This window comes from Scleropages formosus, chromosome 9 (assembly GCF_900964775.1).
Source record: "Scleropages formosus chromosome 9, fSclFor1.1, whole genome shotgun sequence".
Classification (NCBI taxonomy): domain Eukaryota; kingdom Metazoa; phylum Chordata; class Actinopteri; order Osteoglossiformes; family Osteoglossidae; genus Scleropages; species Scleropages formosus.
Window position 1 is genome coordinate 9,591,172 of NC_041814.1, and position 18,263 is coordinate 9,609,434.

The window sequence follows — 18,263 nt, forward strand, 5'->3', positions numbered from 1 at the left end:
AGAATTAGCTGTTGTGCACCCTTCTTGTTAACCACATAACTGTAAACATCTTGGTTGAGTACTTGAGCACCTAATTTCATGTTTTGTGCAAACTCTCTCACGCTCGTGCGCGCACACTCACTCACTCACTCTCTCTCACACACACACACACACACACACACACACACACACACACACACACACACACACACACACACACACACACACACACACAGACAGTCTAAAACTGCTTGTCCCAAGTGGGTTCGCAGCAAACCGGAGCCTAATCCGGCAACACAGGGCGCAAGGCTGGAAGGGGAGGGGACACACCCAGGATGGGACGCCAGTCCATCACAAGGCACCCCAAGCGGGACTCAAACCTCAGACCCACCAGAGAGCAGGACCCAGTCAAACCTGTTACGCCACTGCTTTGTGCAAACTGAGAAGTAATTTCTCTCTTCTGGACATAGAATTACTTAAATTTAGCTTTGGTTTCACAAGGATAACACTAATGATTTAAATCAAGTTAAATGATTTTTCAAATAATTAAAATGCAATATAAAAATGTTGCAGTCAGTTGAGATGATTATAAGAATCCAGGTCTTCTAGTGCCATCTATTGGTAAGGCAGATTGGCTTCAGGTGCATAGCTTTTTAATTTAATTTTGTCATGCAGAAGGACATGGCTGTAATAAGATAAAAATGTTTGTTTCCTGCCATTCCCAGGCGAAATTAAACAGATTTTGGAGACAGAGTTGCAGATCCCCATGTCAAAGATGCAGCTGAAAGGCTGGAAGACTGGAGATGTGTCTGACAGCGTGAGTGTATATGTCTCAGAGAGTGAATTCCTCAATTATATTTTATTCACCGCAAAGTATTGTGTGCGTGTATTTCATGAAAGTGTTAACTTGAGAAATCTGATGGGAATGTAGAAACAAACTAGGTTTACTTGAGTCACATGTCTGCAGCTATGTCTCTTTCTCTTAATGTAATGCATAAATTGTACTTCTGCTGAGATGTACGTCGCTTTGGACAAAAGCGCCTGCTAAATGAATAAATGTAAAGTATGTTCTGTTGGCTTATAGAGCTAGTTCTTCCTTTGGAGGTTCACAGGTTAAACTTTATAACAATTTCACATAGGTCCAGGACTCTTTTATTGAATGGTCATGTGTATGTTGACATGTTAAATTAGTATTCATTTAGCAGAGTTTCTGTCTTGTATGTATTTGTTCCTTCACATGCTTTTAGAGTACCCATAATGATCTCCATCTTGCTTCAGACTGTTCTGCGAAGTTTACACCTGCCTAAGAACAACAGCTTGTATGTCCTGACTCCTGACATTGCCCCAGCGGCCAGCACAAGCCAGAACAGGTCAGTCCCGGGTGTGTGCGATACTGTTCCCATGACTTTTGGTCTCCTCCCTTCCCACCCACCCATCAGTCATGTTTTTGGTTTTCAGCAAGCGCTCTGTTAAACTGCTTTTCGCAGTCAAGCTGTGGCGCTCTGCTTATATTAATTATTTTTTGAAAACAAAGATATGTACAGTATATTCAAGGTTTTGTATCAGCAGTCCATGTATGACTTATGAACTCCATAAACTCCAACCTGTAGCTGACAGGTAAGTAATGAGTGACAGAAGAATAATAATTCACATTTGTTCTGATGCAACCATTCTCTCTCATTCACTAAATTGTACCTTTAATTTTCTGCATGTTCTGCACATTGATTGGCATGAGAAGTCCTTCTGAGGTGGCAGTCACTGAACCATGTGTTGGACCCAGGGAGCTGTTGCTAACTACTTGCAGTTGTACTTTGCTGAGGCTGACCGTTTCACTGATATCAAACAAAGGCCTACATATTGCCGGAGTATCAAGCATTCATAATGCTTACTTGTTACTCTACCATCATACAGCCTGTAGACCTGAGGTAGTTCTGATTTGACCATGAGCTCTGTTCTCTCTTTGGCTGTGTTAACTGCTGGTCACCTGCTTTTTATAATGTCACTCTAGGCTTTGCATTGATGAGCAGAAACATCAGTGTTCTGATTCACTGAGGCTGAAAATCCATTGTTTTTGTTAGCCATTCATAACTGTGTTTCCTAATTGTCATTTCCACCTCTTCTCCTTAATCACATTCATATTAGTAACTTTAAACATTTTCTTAGATTTTCGTAGAAAGTTCTAAACCGTTATGGAAGTAATACGAGTTTAATACCATGGTAAAATGGTATTATAATAAGGTCTCTAACTGGATTGCAAATCACCAGCTTTATGATTGCGTGTACTATTCCTTAACCACAGCTATTTTCTTTTATTTCCTGAGAATTTTTTGAAGGCTATATTTAAAAAAACACTGTTGAGATGAACACTAGGAGGCAGTATGGGTCTGTTTCAAACAAGCCCAGAGTTCTGGTATACGGATTGGAATAAGTGTACTCCTTTACTACTGTTTCGGAATTGCTCGAGATCTCTAAATGCTAATATGATGAGTTGTGGATCTTTGTGACCCCAAGTAGTGTGTTGTAGCAGGGTAGCACAAGACACATTGATAGTGATTCACCATATCCAGTAGTCTGTGTAATAATATATTTATTCTATAACATGTAGAAAATAAGACTAACAGTAGAATAGTTCTAAAATAATAAAGTTAAAATAAACTTCCCAAACACACAAGTTTACAACTTTACAAGTAGTTCTTATTGTCATTCCTCCATACAGCTTGTGTACGGTGGAATGAAATTTCACCATCGAAATGTGAAAAGTCTGACTGGCTTCAAGAATTGTAAAAGCTATCGTGTATAAGTAACTGATGCGGTTGGAGCTTGCAAAAAAATTTGATGAGAGATTGCTTACTTGTTTTGGTTTAGTGTTCCTTTTGTGCCTATAGTTTGCCCCCAATTAGAGGTTTGATATTTCTAACTAGAATTTGTATATGATGAAATAATTCTCTCTGAAGTATTTCTTTGTCAATCCCTTTGAATGTATTTGATTCTAAAAAATTTCTGCATTACTCTAACATCTAGAAGGTGCCATGTCTGCCAGGGCTTAGTGCTAACCTTTGAGATCCAGGCAGCCACATGTTTTGTATTACAGTTTGGTTAATTGATTCTATGAAGGGTCCGCCTAACCACGACCAGGCTTCTAATAGGGCAGGGAAAGGAAGGCAAAGTTTGTGCTGCCTAAGGTACACTAAGGAACAATCCCTGCACTGGAACAAAGCAAGAAAAAGCATACTTCGTCTCAGTGATATTGCAGTATATTGTTTTTCAGCTGCAACAGAAAAAGTGTAATTTCTTATTTTACTTTCCTATCTAAGAGAGTAAAACTAAATGTCCTTATTAGCTAAAAATGTTTCAAGTACAGGAGCCCGGGGTCATTTCTAACAAGTGTGGAAACACTGGGCCATAGCTAACAAGTGTGGAACTGTGGTGTTTAATTATCTGTGTTGATTAATTCACCCTTGAGCTCGCTGGGGAGCTGCTGGACTAGAGAGACCTAGGGCACATGGTGGGAGATCCACAAGATGTGTGTATGGACACAAACAAGTGAACTGAATTTTGGATCTTAAGCTTACCCAGCTTTGTTCCTTCTATAATTTTGATGTGTATGTAAATCAGTTATAATGATGTTGGTTGCACAGTGACAGTATTTCTGGTCCCCAGCTTGGTACTCTCAATCTCTGCCATCTGCTTAGGCTGGATAATTCCCCATTTTATGAAAGTGATATTTATGTCATTTTGATGCTAGAAGCTCATTATCCCTAGTGAACTATTTTAGCGAAGTTGTCGGGAATGACAGGTTGGGGGGTACCTTGTGACCTTATGGTCCTTGCTGGCAATCAGCAGTTCACTGTTCACGCTGCAAGGAGCTGCAGGCTCCCCTGCTGCAGGCGTGCGTAAGCTGCCATTAAAAATAACCGTCACTGTGCTCTGGCTGTCAAAAACCAGTCATCCCCATGGTTCTGTCAAGTGGGATATTAATACCTGCAGAAACAGGGACAGAGAGGCTGCTGGAAGGGTTGTTCTTGTGTTTTGTAATATATGGTATGTATGAGTGAGTATTTTGGTAGGGGAAAAAAAATTGTGTTCCAGTAAAATGAAAAAAGTTCTATTTTATATCAGTTTTTTAACAAATGAAATACAAAACTTGTACAGTGGTACTTGCAGATCAATTTATAAAGGGTTAAATAGATTCTATATATGTAAAAAAAAATTTTTTTACAGAAAAAAATGTGGGTTCAGTGAGAAGGCAAAGATAATGAGATACTGTCATCCTTTATTTGCGTCTCCACAAACTCAGTTCCTGGTGAGATTCATGTTCTAACTATGTCTTATAGTTTTTTTTTTTTTTTTTTTTTTTTTTTTTTTTCTCCTCCCCACTCTCCCACATTTCTGGCTAGTTCAACTAGAAGGTCAGAATATTTCATAAATACTTGAAAGCTCAGTCTGGTGCATGATTAAAATATTTCCATCTACCTAAATATCATCCATATCTCATCAAATGCATGAATAAAATGGGTACCGCTTAAAAATACTGGCAAGCAGCTTCTATGGTAAGCACACTGCCTTTTCCTGAAGGTTTTAATTACTCCAATAATTTTATTTGTCGCGGGATTGACTGATAGTCAGAGCATAAGATATTTTTAGAAGCAAAAATTCACTGCAGGTTTTAGATAGACTAATACATTTTAGACATTCACGTTTATTTTGCTGTACATGTGTAATTGCATTTTGTTGTTAACTGAACAATAGCTCATACTCATCTGTACCTTTATACTATATATAAAATAGAAATGCTGAAAAGCAAATATGCAAGGAAGCAGTGAGACACAGGATGGCAAAAAGACATTGTACAGAATTTGAAAACTATTGAACCAGTCATTATAAAGCAACTTATGGTCAAATCACATGATTTGCTGGCTCTTTAGAGACATTTTATCCCTAAATTATGTTCCTCTTGTTTTTACAAGACTAACTTTCATGATGAGCGTAATAAATTTTTCAGAAAAAGGAGTGGCTGCCACAAGGGTCAGGAATAATATTGCGTGAATTTCAGCCTTATGCTTTGTTTCTCTGAGCTTCAGAGTGCTACTTCAGCTTTGAATCCCCAAAGCACTGCTTGAAGATGACACATTCACATTACATTTACATTTATTCATTTAGCAGATACTTTTCTCCAAAGCGACGTACATCTCAGAAAATACGATGTATGCATTGCATTAGTGAGAAGAGAGACTTAAGTGCAGACGTGTGATTAAGTGCAGGTGGTTTCTTTCCACCATATGAACAAATACGATAGACACACGATGGATGTTCAGTTGATGTCCTTTAAAGCAACAGGACCGATCCAGTAAGAGCCACAGTGAACAATTACTATAAAAATATCTCCACTTCTAAAAGAAACTAATCAGATTGTTTCACACTACTGTCAAACACTCAGGTTCTCGATTAAGATTTTAAATAAATTGGTAGTTACGGACACTGTGCAAGTCCTTTTTTCCAGGTACCTTAGTTACAGAAATGCAGTTAAGATGCCCAGCAGTCCTCCTCCATTGCCTATGTTGACTGACAGTCTACAACAAGTTATGCAGAAAGCTTTAATCTCTTGCATAAATAATGGAGAGTGATGAATAATTTAATATGCTTCATCTACTTCTATTGCCTCCAGGATGTCTGTTTACTTAAGGTTATTTTAATTTGAACCCAGACTTTAAAATACAAATGAGTCATTACACATTGGGTGTTTATTTCATACCTTCCCTCCTCCTTCCTCAGCCCATCACTTCGTAAGAGTTTATCCCAGTGCAGATACAGTTCAGGCTCTGTCACAGATGCTGTCTGTCTCTTGGCAAACCTTGCAGTGGAAACTATTAACAATTAATATGCTGATTAGTCTTGGGACAGAATAACAGACCACTGAAAGCTCCACCATGGAAGACCGCCATATTGGAGTAGGAATGGTGCGGCGGTGGAGACACTTGAGTTGACATAAAAGCCTGTTTATAGCCATTGAGCTCTGTCAAGACTGACCTCAGGCCTGGTGCAGTTTAGGAGTTTAATTTTTTTCAACTTTGGAATTCCAACGGTCAGTACAAAATTAGACATTCTACACATTTTCATCTATTTTTGGCAGCAGTACTCTAATAAGGCCTGTTCTTCTGTTGTACCTAAGGGATGCGCAGTTAGAATGAGGAGGCTTATCTCAGCATGAAACCAATCTGTTGTGGATGGCCTGTTTTTCAAAATTCTTCTCTATGAAGAGGTTTGATATTGTCTGCTCCTTTTTTTTTTTTTTTTTTTTTCCCCTTCTCCCCCCTTCACTCAGTTTCTATTCCTCAGTTGTTCAGTCTGTTTAACTGAATTCTTTCAAAAATCTGGATAATATAAATAGGGAAAAAGTGCAACACACTGAGAAATATTGAGTTTGTAAGACTTTCTCAGGTTTACTCCCACACAAAAACCAGGTTTTCTTACTCTCATCTTGACCTATAGTACTTTAAACATAATTGATGGCACGTAGCACACCGTGTAGTTCTGGGATCTCGTGTGAGAGAAAATTTCATCAGTTGTTCATTTTACTTTTTGTAAGGCTCTTTTTTCGCCTTTAAACTATGGATAAGGGATTGTGTGTAATAATTGCTTGCAAGAATATGTAATATACCCAGTGTTGAAGATGCAAGGCCACACTAATAACTGCACCTGGTCTGCTGCTGCGCAAAGATAAGGTGGCAACATCACATATAGAAACTGTTTTCGTGGGATCAAAAGGAGTTAGCCTACCCATATGTCTACAAGAAGGACAAGGCACAAGGCTGAACTAACAGTTATATTAGTGGAAATTTACTAACCCCACCCTAGACTATATAAATATCTGTATTCTGCTTGTCCCGGTGTGACTCTCTCTGGGAGGCTCACCCGTCTGCGCGCACGAATAAATGGACTTTTCTGCAATCTGACTGTCTTGCCGAACTGAGTATTTTCTTCCTACCACACCCGGCAGCATGATCGGACGTGGATTTGATCCCCTCTCAGTCCATATGGAGTTCTTACGTTCTCCTCTTGTTCTGGTGGGTTTCCACCAGGTGCTGCAGTTTACACCCATAGTCCAAAGATGTTTCATGAGAATTTGTAACTAAATTGTTCTGTGTGTATTTCTCAGTTGTAGAGTTAAATGATTTTAGGGTGTTCAGTTTAGTGTATCTAGCATTGTATGTCGCCTTGGATAAAGGTGTCTGCTAAATATGTAGTAAAAAGCGTCTGCTAATTGAACAATTGTAACTGAAGTCTTAGAGTGAGTGATTATTTTTCTGTTCTAATGCCTATTAAATAAATAAGCTTCTTTGTAATATTTATGCAGGGTACCAGCACTGTTTAGTGAGACAAGAAATTGCAATGAATAACACTCGTAGTGGAGGTGGTGGTAGTGGAATAATGGGAAATGGCCTTCCTTACCTACACTTGTGTTTATTCATTTAGTAGAAGGTTTTCTTCAAAGCACGCAATGGGTTAAGTCTATACAGGTACAGTTACAGCTGGTGTGCTGAAACTCCAATGGTTTCAAACTCAGTGCAACATGGGCTAAAGGGAAGGTACAGGTGCCCCAGGGGGCTAAACCTTTCAGTGCTGTTCTGCCACAGAACACTTCTGTTATACAGTTGTGTTGTTCTGGAATTGGACAAAACTAATTTTCAAACATCTATTTAATTACAGTGACAGTGTAGCTGGGAATCTATGAATGGTTCAAACCTGAAAGAATACACTGAATCGGGTTAGTGTTAATGAGGTGTGAGGCCACCTTCCACCCTTATGTCCACCCTGTCCATTCCCCTTTGCATCTGCATCCCTTGTGCCTGCACGCTTCCAATTTTCCGTGTTAACTACAACAAACATTACATTTACATATTGATCTCGTTGTTTTTGTCAGTGTAAATATACTGTCATTACAGTAAATTTGAGCTTCTGTTAACATAAGCTTGGCCAAATCTCCTTTGTTTAAGGCGATGATTAGATAATTGTGTGCAGTACATATTAATTGGGAGTTTCACTTTTTAGTCTTTTTAAATTTGAACTCTGATATGCTTTCCGGGGCAGGTTGAGCTGCAGATTTGTATTCAAGAGAGCTGACCAAACGTTTGCAGAAAAACCAAATGCACTTCTAGTCATTAACTGATTTAATTTAATTTATTAAAGTCTTTTTTTTTTTTTTTTTTTAAATACAAAAAAAGTCTGTTTTGAGAAATTACATATGTAACCTTTAGCCAGTAAGTGCATTTTAAAATATTTTGATGATAAAGTATGTCCGTCAAACTGTCATTTTTGAAAGGTTTGTAGTGGTCCAAAGCGTGCTCTGGTATACTCGCAGTTGTTCTGTGCAGTCGTTTGTATTTTTCTCATTTAGTTGATTCTTCATGATGGGCTTCTTAGTGATTTTACCTATTTGTACAGGTTCTCTTCCCCCCCCCCCCCCAACTGGGGCAAATTTGGGTTAGCACCTTTCTCAAGGGTATAAAAGCAGAAGGTGGGATTCAAATATGAGTTCTTGAGTTGAAGATGGCAGCTCTAACCACTATGCTACCTGCTGCCCCGTAATAAAAACAGGCAAATATTAAATAACTGATGCAAACCTTAAGGATTTTTTTTTTTCAAGTTGTTTGTATTTTGTAGATTACATCTTTGTTAATAATGCTGCTACGGTCATAGAAATAGTGCTATATCAGTGTCGATCAGTGAGAAGGAGAATGATAGCACGCGTATACTTTACCCTCTGGCCTGAGTTTTGCTGCACAGCTGTCTGATCAGGCTTGCCTGGACCGAGTCGGCCGCCTGTAGTGCGGATCCCCCCACGGGACTGAGGGGGACTGGGACGAGTCGCAACACGTTTGCTCGCTTGACACTGACGCGTGTTTTCCCCCCTCTCTCTGTCTCCTTCACAAGTGCTTTGCAGGAGTCGTTAAATCAAAACTTCCTACTGGTTGTGAGCCACCGCGAGGCCCAGCGGGATTACAGCCTCAACTTCCCTGGCAGCAGGACCGTCCAGGAGGTGAGTAGCAGGTCACTCTATACTGTCCTCAAGAAGGAGCAGAGGAGGCAAGGCATGAGTCTGGGTTCTCTTCAGTTTGTGTTAATGCATTGCCAGTTTAGATTGTCCTCGTCATTTGTCTTATTTTTATCTGTATGAAATCAAAATGAATTTAAAAAACAAACCTCTTTTTCTTGGGATGCTTGTGTCTTACGGGGGATTGATTATTTGTTTATTCTTTCAAAATAGTGACTAATTGCATGCAGCACAATTCTTAATACAGTCTGAAAATATTGGATAGGAGGTTCTCCTGAAAAATCTAATGCAATTCAGTTCATTTGTGTGTCACCCCCTTGCCAACTGATTTCCTCAAGAGCACTTAATAAAAGGTGAATCTAAATCCAAAAGACACGTGATAACAATTACAAGTCGTAGAGGTGATACAAAAATATGCAGTTAAAGCAATGTGGATAAAAATTCATAATACAATGGATCAGAGGAGCCAAGGAGGGGGAAGACTGTGGGGCAGCCCAAAGGCAGTGGGAGCTAACCCTTCCTGGGCATTCTGACATTACAAAATGTGGTAAAAAATGTTGTTTGTGTATAGTATCTGGGACAGTCAGGTGGTTGTTTGGACACCACTTCTGGTTAGCACGTGATCATCAGAGAGTCAGGGAATATAAAGGACAGGAGCTTTCAGGTCTCAACCTGACAAGTTAACCCTGCACATGTAGGAACTCAAAGTCTGAGGTGGGGAGTCATCAAAGGGGTGGAAATGTCACCTGGCCATATTGTATGTTGTTTGTTTTTACACACAGGAAAGGCTGAGATGCTTCTCTGGAAACAAACCTGCTGCCTGACTAATTTTTTGACATCTATTAAATTTCTTCTTTTTGTTCTCATTACTAATATTGCTTGTCATGTAAAACTCTTCATGGGGCCTACTCATAGGTCACATACACACCTTAAGTCCACTCAGTATGCAACAAGTTAATGATTTGTCTTCAGTTTTCTCCCCAAATTGTCATTTTTATAAACTTCCGTGTATTCCTCAGTAAAAGCTGTCAAAGACTGGAGACTGGCCTGTGTTCTGATTAACATTCACACTACCCAAAAATATCCATAGAATTACACACACAGTAGCCTCAGTCAGAATATAGACACTGAATGACAAAGTTTTCATCAGATGAAGTGTTAGAAATTATTTTGACTAAGCAGAACCTTTTCTTTGTGTAAAGAAAATGGTGTTTTGCCAAGTTTGAGACAATGTGGCACAGTTTGCCTTGACACTTCTTAATGCAAAATATTTGGGTTTGGAAGATTCCTTCACATCTGAATATTCTTGTGGTTTCTTCAGTGGTTGAAGTGGAGACTTCAGCAAAATGTTGGTGATGTTGGGTGATAAAATGAAATATTTATTCTTAGAGAACTGGCTTAATTGCAGCTGCTCATTTTTACTTGCTATTGCTATTTCTACTCTACTACTCTCTCTACTGTCTGGAGCAAAGCAGTGCCAAAAAGACCATTAAAAGATAAATAATAGTAATGACAAATTTTATGTAATTCTGAACTATTTGAAACTGATTTTAGTTGTAATAAAAGTAACTGAATTATTTGAAATATTCACCATACTAATTTGAAAGGTTTTTTTCTTTTTAAAAAAAAAAAAACTAATGCTCATCCTCTGTACAAGGATGTGAGCATGTAAAAGATGGTTTGGATCATAAGTTTGAGGACGGAGGGCCATCGTGACAGATGACAGCCTTTGTCTTACTGTAAGAGCCCTACTCTGCGCTTGTCTTAAAGCCACTTTAAGATGCTAATGCTAAATGGCCAATTTAACACTGTTGAACTTTTTGTTTTTTTTTTTTTTTTTTTTTTTTTTTTAAATTTAAATTAACTGATGAGGTTTGTTTAATTGGTTTCTTCCGCAAGGCAATTTTTTTCCTACCTTATGGAAAGATAATTCTCGACCTTTCTGTCCTGGAGCTACTTTGTAGGTATCTTAAGTACCTATGACTCCTTGTTTTAAAGTCACCAAAGCTGTCTTTAGATCATGCTATAATTGTTTGTGTACGCAGTGTTTGTATTTCATATGTTAACATTTTTACTTTTTATGTATTCTGTACAAGATGAAGTGGCTTATTCTTCCAGACAATCAATAGTCTCAGTAAGATATGAACTTGAGTATATTTTTGTTTTGATATGGGCAGTTGATGTACTGTATAAGAAACCTTTTACTTACAGTGGAAAAAAATGCAACTGGAGTCCAAACAGGCTCGCTGTCATAAGAATATATAGTGACGAGGCGCAGTATCTCCTGAATCTGTTCACTTCAGCAGTGATTGCAGAATCACCCTGGGTTTGTCACTTACAGTTCTCTAGCAGTTGACTTGACAGAGAAGTTCTCTGTGAATTGTACTACTTCTCATTTTCCTTTCCTTGATTAACTTTCAGGATACACAGTCGTGTACTTCTAAATGGCTCAAATGCTGTTTGATCTGAAGACAAATTGGCATTTGCTAGATGCACTGGGGGGAGTGTTTGTGGAGAGAACGGTGGGTCCGCACTTAATTTCTCATGTTGAAATTAAACACTGGATTTGGGAGCAGATGAAATATTCATAGATACCGGAGACACAGGCCGCGTGTTTGCCCAGCATTTATTACAGTGTCTGCTACAGAAGGGTCTAACTGATGTGAGTATTCTTGAAACAAGGTGCTACTGTCCTGTCATTCCCAACAAATGCCAACTTTACTGTAGCTTCCATAATTTGTGCATAGATTTCTGGGAGGAGATTTGCTTCCACAGCCTCTTCCACTCTCTGTCTGCCCTCTCAGTCCTTGATAACTGATGCACGAGGACATAAAATGCTTCATTAATTATTCACAGCAGGTAGTCTGGTCCACGCTGACTGTAACAAGCTCCCTATGGACTGACAGAATTGTTTTAATCCAGCTGAGCTGGTGCTGCATTGAAGTGTTTTCTCACAGACACCAGAGCTGAGAAGGTGCCAGTTTGAAGCCAATCCAGCATGTGATGAGTGTGGTTTCTTTATGTTAGTTACTTATTGTTTCAGATGTGTCTGGAGTGCATGAGTTTTGCTTGCTACGGTTTTAACTCTTTCGTGAGTTTTTAACCTCCTCTTAGTTTTTGTGCGTGTACAATTACACATACATATTGTATATGGCCATAACAATAGTGAAAACCTCGAATAATCTCTGATTTTCTGTGCAACATGGCAAGGCACATTCCTGCAAAATTATCAGAGTACAATTATTGAGTAGTGTTTGATATCACATCTTTGCTACGTTTCTGTCTGATAATTTTCTGCACTGTATAAAACGTGCTGATAAGAGTAAAGGTACTAAGGCAATAGGAATTTAAAGAACAGTTATGGGAGGTGCAGTAAACCACTTTAACGTATCAATCAAGACAGTAAGTAAAATCCTAGACTTAAACTTGTCCCAGTTTCTAACAGTTCACCCTTAATTATTAGGGGCAGCAGGTAGTGAAGTGATTAGAGTTGCCTGCTTCAACTTGAAGCATCCAAGTTTGAATCTCACGTACTGCTCTAGTACCCTTGAGAGAGGCATTTACCCTGCGTTACTCTGGGAGAAATGACGCTCTTGTACAAATGGGTAAATCACTGTAAGTTTGCTTTGGAAGAAAGTTTTAACTAAATGAGCAAATACATTAGTTTGTCTGATTTCACCAAACCATGTAATTAGTTTTATACCTGTAAATTCAGAAGGTCAAACTCATGGCCATTAGTCTGAATGTTGCTTTTCACTGAGTTTTTTTTTTGGGGTCTGGTATGGGATGCTGGCTACACAGGTGTGTGTGTGTGTGTGTGTGTGTGTGTGTGTGTGTGTGTGTGTGTGTGTGTGTGTGTGTGTGTGTGTGTGTGTGGGGGGGGGGGTTTCCCCCCCTCTCTCGTAGGATCCCACTCCTCTGCGCAGTCTGCGCCTGGATGGAACTGGTGACCATTACTGTAATCAGACTACTTGACGGGTTTGTAATGGTGCTAATTGAAGAGATTAATACACCAGCGGTGGAGCGGCGGCCTCTCTCCTTCCCCAGCAGATGGTTTTGATGAGCGCCTACTGTGATCCTTAAGTGTTTCTGTTGGGATTACAGAAGCTGGGGAGGGGTCCCTGGCGTAAGTGGGGCGGAATGGCATGGGGGTGGTGCCAGTGACTTGGCGGGGGACCTGGAGAAAGGACAAAGAGCTACCAAACGGGCCCCCACACTTGTCCGCTCACTTGCTTGTCTTCAGGCATTCTGCTGCCTCCAAAGGGAAAATGAGCCCCTACCCAGTGTCTGTGTGTGTTTGTGTGTGGACATGAGCTCATCAGGTATGATTTCTCTAAGCATATCAATTCCACATTGCTACATATGTTGCAGTGAATGTAGAAATTGTGATGAATGAGGAAGTTTTTGAAAGTACTGACTGTCCTCGCAGAAAATGAAAAAGTGCAATAGGACTGGAAGTATATTAGGAAAAAAGATGCCCCGTGTTCAGTGGGATCCCTTTCCTTTCATTTGGCTGCAGTGTGTCCATGGCTCTGAATGGGAGCCAGCTCTTCTTGTGCTTTTGTCTTAGTGGAGGATCAGCCCTTGCTTTCTGCTTGTGCATATCAATGATGAGGCAGTCCGGTCCTGTTGTTTGCCTTTGCCAAAGGCTGGCTTTGCCCAGTGGCTCCCAGGGAACGGCCTGCCTCTCTTGCACACCTCGCACTTGCAGGGCTCCGGTCTCAGGGCCTCGGCCGTCATTGGCATTCCCAGCCCAAACCCGGGGGCCGTGCTAAGCTGCAGAACAAATGTTTGCCAGGAAAGTGGCGGCTAGAATAGGACCGGCCGATGGGGCCGGCACGTCCGTGACCAGACAAGTTGTTCAGGGGATTTCTCTAGCCCCGTAGTTTTTCACTCTGCAGCTGGAGAGGAGAGGAGAGCAGAGCACAAAAAGAGAGAGGGGGGTTGGCAAGTGAGAGACTGAATGAGTGGCATCTGGTGCTGGTAAGGTTGTGACTGTTTTAACGACACCCCTTTTTTTTTTTCTTCTTCTTTGATTTTTACCCTAGCCACAGATTACTTGGCTTGAGAAAAGACAGGATCAGTAGTAGGTCCCATTTTCGTCCCTTTTAGTCTGTGTAATGTTGAGAATGTTGTTACGGTGATAATGGAACATACTTAATAAATCTACCCAACATCTTATTTAAAATAAGCTGACAGAAGGAAATGAAATAATCATGAAACCACTATTCAGTTTCGTTTCTAGAAATTGTAGAGTTTAGAATTTTTGAGTAGTTTTAATTTTGTTTAATTTACAAATGCACTGTAATAGTAAGCCAAAATTGCACCGACCTGTGGTTTGTGTTTTTTGAGATGTTTCCTGAGATTATTTTCGTTTTTTGCTCAATAGGGGGCAGCATGAGATAATAGATGATTTGCTAAGAACGTGGTGTGTTCTGTGATTTTCATCTGTATTTTTTTTTAGGAGTCCACTTTTTACTAAATTAATACTCTAAATATTTGACTGGTTCACTTATTTTGATTCTTATGGTATATAGGTTCTTTTAATCCACGGAGCAAGCACCGATAAATTATCTGAATAATTAAAAGTTGTGAAAACCATGTGTGCTCTTCGAAACATGTCAAGCAGTACAATAAAAATGACTTGTTTGTTCATAATGTCAGTGCCTACTGCAGCAAATTTAATTGAATCGTAAGTGGCCTGAAATTACTTTCAATGACTGTTATTGGACCACTTTTTCAAGTTGTGCCTCATATTGGTGATACTTGAGTGTTGGGGCCACAGAATTATTAATCAGTGTAACTAGGGAAAGAAAACCAAAAGCTGGTTTTAATAGATGTTCATTAGCACACTGCATGTCACTCTGGTGAGATCAATATGTACTGTATCTGTGAGGTTGTATGGGAAGGTTGAAGGTGGACACAGTGCTTTACAGCCAAGCTGTCACAATTCCCTATTGATTTATCACACTCTTTGAGTGAATCTCGCTGTAATGTCCATTACAGTCATTAAATGCTTTTCACTGTAGCTGAATCAGTAATGTATTTAAAATGCAAACTTGGCTTGTTTAGGCTTTAATACCTATAGCTTTACAACATTTGTAACATTTAGTTAACTCCTGCAGAAGTTTTGAAAACATTTTTTGAAGCCCAGAGCATATTTTGGTTTGTTCTGGTGTGAAGTTTTAGAACAGATTCTCAATTATGGAAAAGGCAGAAAGAATCAATGCGTTACGATTTAACGAAAAGGGGAAATAAGCAATACATTTTCCTGTTTCCACTTTTAGTTTATTTTGGAAGCGCACAGGATTGTATGCTTACATTTTATTTTTGTAGTAAGACTTTCTGAAACTCCATTGTGCTGCTTGGCACAGAATATCTCTGGCTTGGATCGAGAGAGGATGTTGTTAGATTCTTGGGTTTTAATGTCTCAACTTGTAATGGTTTTACTTGGTTGGTTAGTTCCTGGAGATCGGGTGCACGCACTTGAGAAGTTATTCGTGGTTTAATAAATAAAAATCTATTATGTTTAAATATCTGTAAGATATTTATATATCTATTAAAAAAGACACTTTTATTCTTGAGGATGACATGATACTGGTTTAGTGTGTCTGAAACCTTTGCGCTGTCAAACTTGTTAGATATTCATGCATCCCCCTAATGTGTCTTGCTGTAGCTTTGGGATATGTTTCTAGCTGTTTCTCGTATTTTATCCTTTGACCAGTAATTTACATTTATTCACATGCTTTCACATTTCAACCATCCATCCATCCATTCATCCAGCCGTTGTCAACAACTGCTTGTCCTGAGCGAGCTCACGACGAGCCAGAGCTTTACCTGGCAACACAGGGTGCAAGGCTCAAGTGGGAGGGGACGCACCCAGGACAGGATGCCAGTCCGTCGCAAGGCTCAAACCCCAGACCCGCTACACAGCGGTCACCGGGCAAATCCACCATGCCACCCCCTCTCCCATGCATTCATATTCATTTGCATTTATGTATATACACTACATGCTTACAAGGTTTAGCTGATAGTTTTTACAAATATTGTAAAGGTGACTATCTGTGAAGTTGTGTGTGTTTGTGGACGGGGCTCTCTGCATTTAAGCCGCAACCTTCAGATAATGTAAAAATTCTCCTGAATTTAATGACAAAACTGAGTGAAGGAATGGGTTGGTTTTTCTTCCCCCCCCCCCCTTTTTTTTTGGGTGGGGGGGATGGGTGAGAAGGAGGCGAGTTCAGTCGGGTGAGCCTGGGCACTGAGCTGGAGGTGTGGGCTGCTGTCACGGCTGCCTCCGCTTGACATTAGTTTCTTGTTTCTCCAGGGCTGCCGCGACCTACGACCCGCAGCGCTTCATTACAGCCGAGCGCTGGTGTTTACGGCTGCCTGGCGGTCAGCTCTCTCTGGCAAAATCCCTGTAGCCTCTTGGTCAAACACAGATATTACACTCTAATAACATTCGCCACCACAGTTGACCCTGTCTCACTTCATAAAGGCAATCTTTGTGTGTTTGTGTGGGAGAGAGGTGCAGGAGGACTGAGGCTGTCTTTTAGGTACCTTAACTATTCCTATTCCTTAAGCTCTACCAAAAAACTTTCTTCATCTCCCCCCCACCCCATCTTTCCACCCTCCCTATACTTCAGTACCCTGCTCAGGGTTATCACAGGGTTTACAGTGTTGTAATGTGTATTTAGGTTTCTTTGATCAAAGGATTGCTCAAGGGTTTTAGCACGACTGACATGATACTGGGACCAGCTGTCTTATGCTCTGAGGTTCATATCAGAAACACTATATGCTTGGCCTTGTCGGTGCAGTTGGAGTTTGTGGAAGTCAAGCAGAGCAGGCTGCTGCATTTTCTCTACTGTACATGCTGGAACGTTCAGTACTTAAAGACCTTCCGAAACCTTTGTGCAACGCTGACACGTGGTCTGCAGTCAACACCTTTCTGTGGTTGTTATGGCACTGTTTTTAATTTTATTTTTCCTGTAGATCATTTCTTGAAAGCTTCTGCTTCTGTATGCACTGCCACCAAGTGTTTAGCCCAGGACCAAGTCTCCTCCCCACCCCTCATCCCTGTGTGATTTGGAGGGGATTTGGCCGTGTGCGGAGGGAGATTTGCCCCACAAAGGCCCGTTTGCTCTGCATCAGTATCTCCACCCGCAGGGTGGTGCATTCTGCAGAGGTATTGCACTCGCATCGGAGCCCGTCAAACTCGGACGTCGCCCGCTTTGATCACCCTCGTCCTTCACACATCAGCTTGGCGTTGGGTTTTAAACCAACAGAGCGAGCGAGGGATGCATTGCGACGGCGGGCTCCTCTAACTGTTTAAAAGTACCGAGTGTTATTGAGTGCAGATACACCGTGCCTCAATGGGAGAAGAGAAATACTGTTCATTTCAGAGCGTGGGGCTGTTGTCCCTGGGAATTACGCGCGGCATTTGCGGAATGCAAATAACACATGGCTGCTTCCACCCCATTCCCCTCCGTTTTACTGCATAGAAAGAGTGCACTTCCCTTAATCTGCGCCACTGGCATTAACATTGACTGAATAGACTGAATGCACATTTCTTTCTTGTAATATTTGTCTGAGTTTGTGGTGGTGTGTCACTAAAAAGAAACTTCTCCATGTGAAGAGTTACTTACCGTAGTTATTACAGGGTCCTGTGTTAAAATGTGTTTCCTACTGTCTTTCCCAGGTCAAAAGGAATATCTCGGACCTAACAAACATTCCTGTTCGGCACCAGCAGTGGGAAGGTTGGCCTGCTACCGTCACTGATGATTCGGTGAGGAGATGGCACCCTGTACAAAAATTACTTGCATGTAAAGTAGCTTCTGTGTCAGGCATGTCACTTTCTGATGATTTTACCTCATCATTGGATATGTTTTACTTTTCTGTACTTCTAGCAACAAGTTTTGGAATCCTCTTTTCACAGAATAAGCATCACCTGTGCAAAGGTTTTTAGCAGTGCAGTCTCAGTAACAGAAAGCTCTCTGATTTCAAAATGAAGATTTTTCTTTTTGTTTAGACACTGACCCTATAGAAATGGGACAAAAAGAACATTTCTGAGGCTAAACTGGTAATAAAAATAACACATACAATGTTTAAATGAGGTTGAAGGCAAAATATAAGATTTATCCAACATTTTGTTGAAAGATGCATGCTGGCACTCCTAACCCAACAAAGTAAGCCTTCCAGGTGAAAGTTTCATCTTAACTTTCATTTCTACCTCCTT

General features: G+C 40.4%; 1 protein-coding gene across 1 annotated transcript in view; it reads left to right on the forward strand.

The window, feature by feature from the left end:
- The window catches only part of faf1 (Fas (TNFRSF6) associated factor 1), a 79,450-nt gene that overhangs the window by 28,130 nt on the left and 33,057 nt on the right, over window positions 1-18,263 (forward strand). Inside the window, exons 5-8 of the mRNA XM_018726804.2 lie at window positions 705-796; window positions 1,258-1,349; window positions 8,911-9,016; window positions 17,727-17,813. Of these exons, the coding sequence (XP_018582320.1) occupies window positions 705-796; window positions 1,258-1,349; window positions 8,911-9,016; window positions 17,727-17,813 (377 nt within the window). The remainder of the gene's footprint in view (window positions 1-704; window positions 797-1,257; window positions 1,350-8,910; window positions 9,017-17,726; window positions 17,814-18,263) is intronic.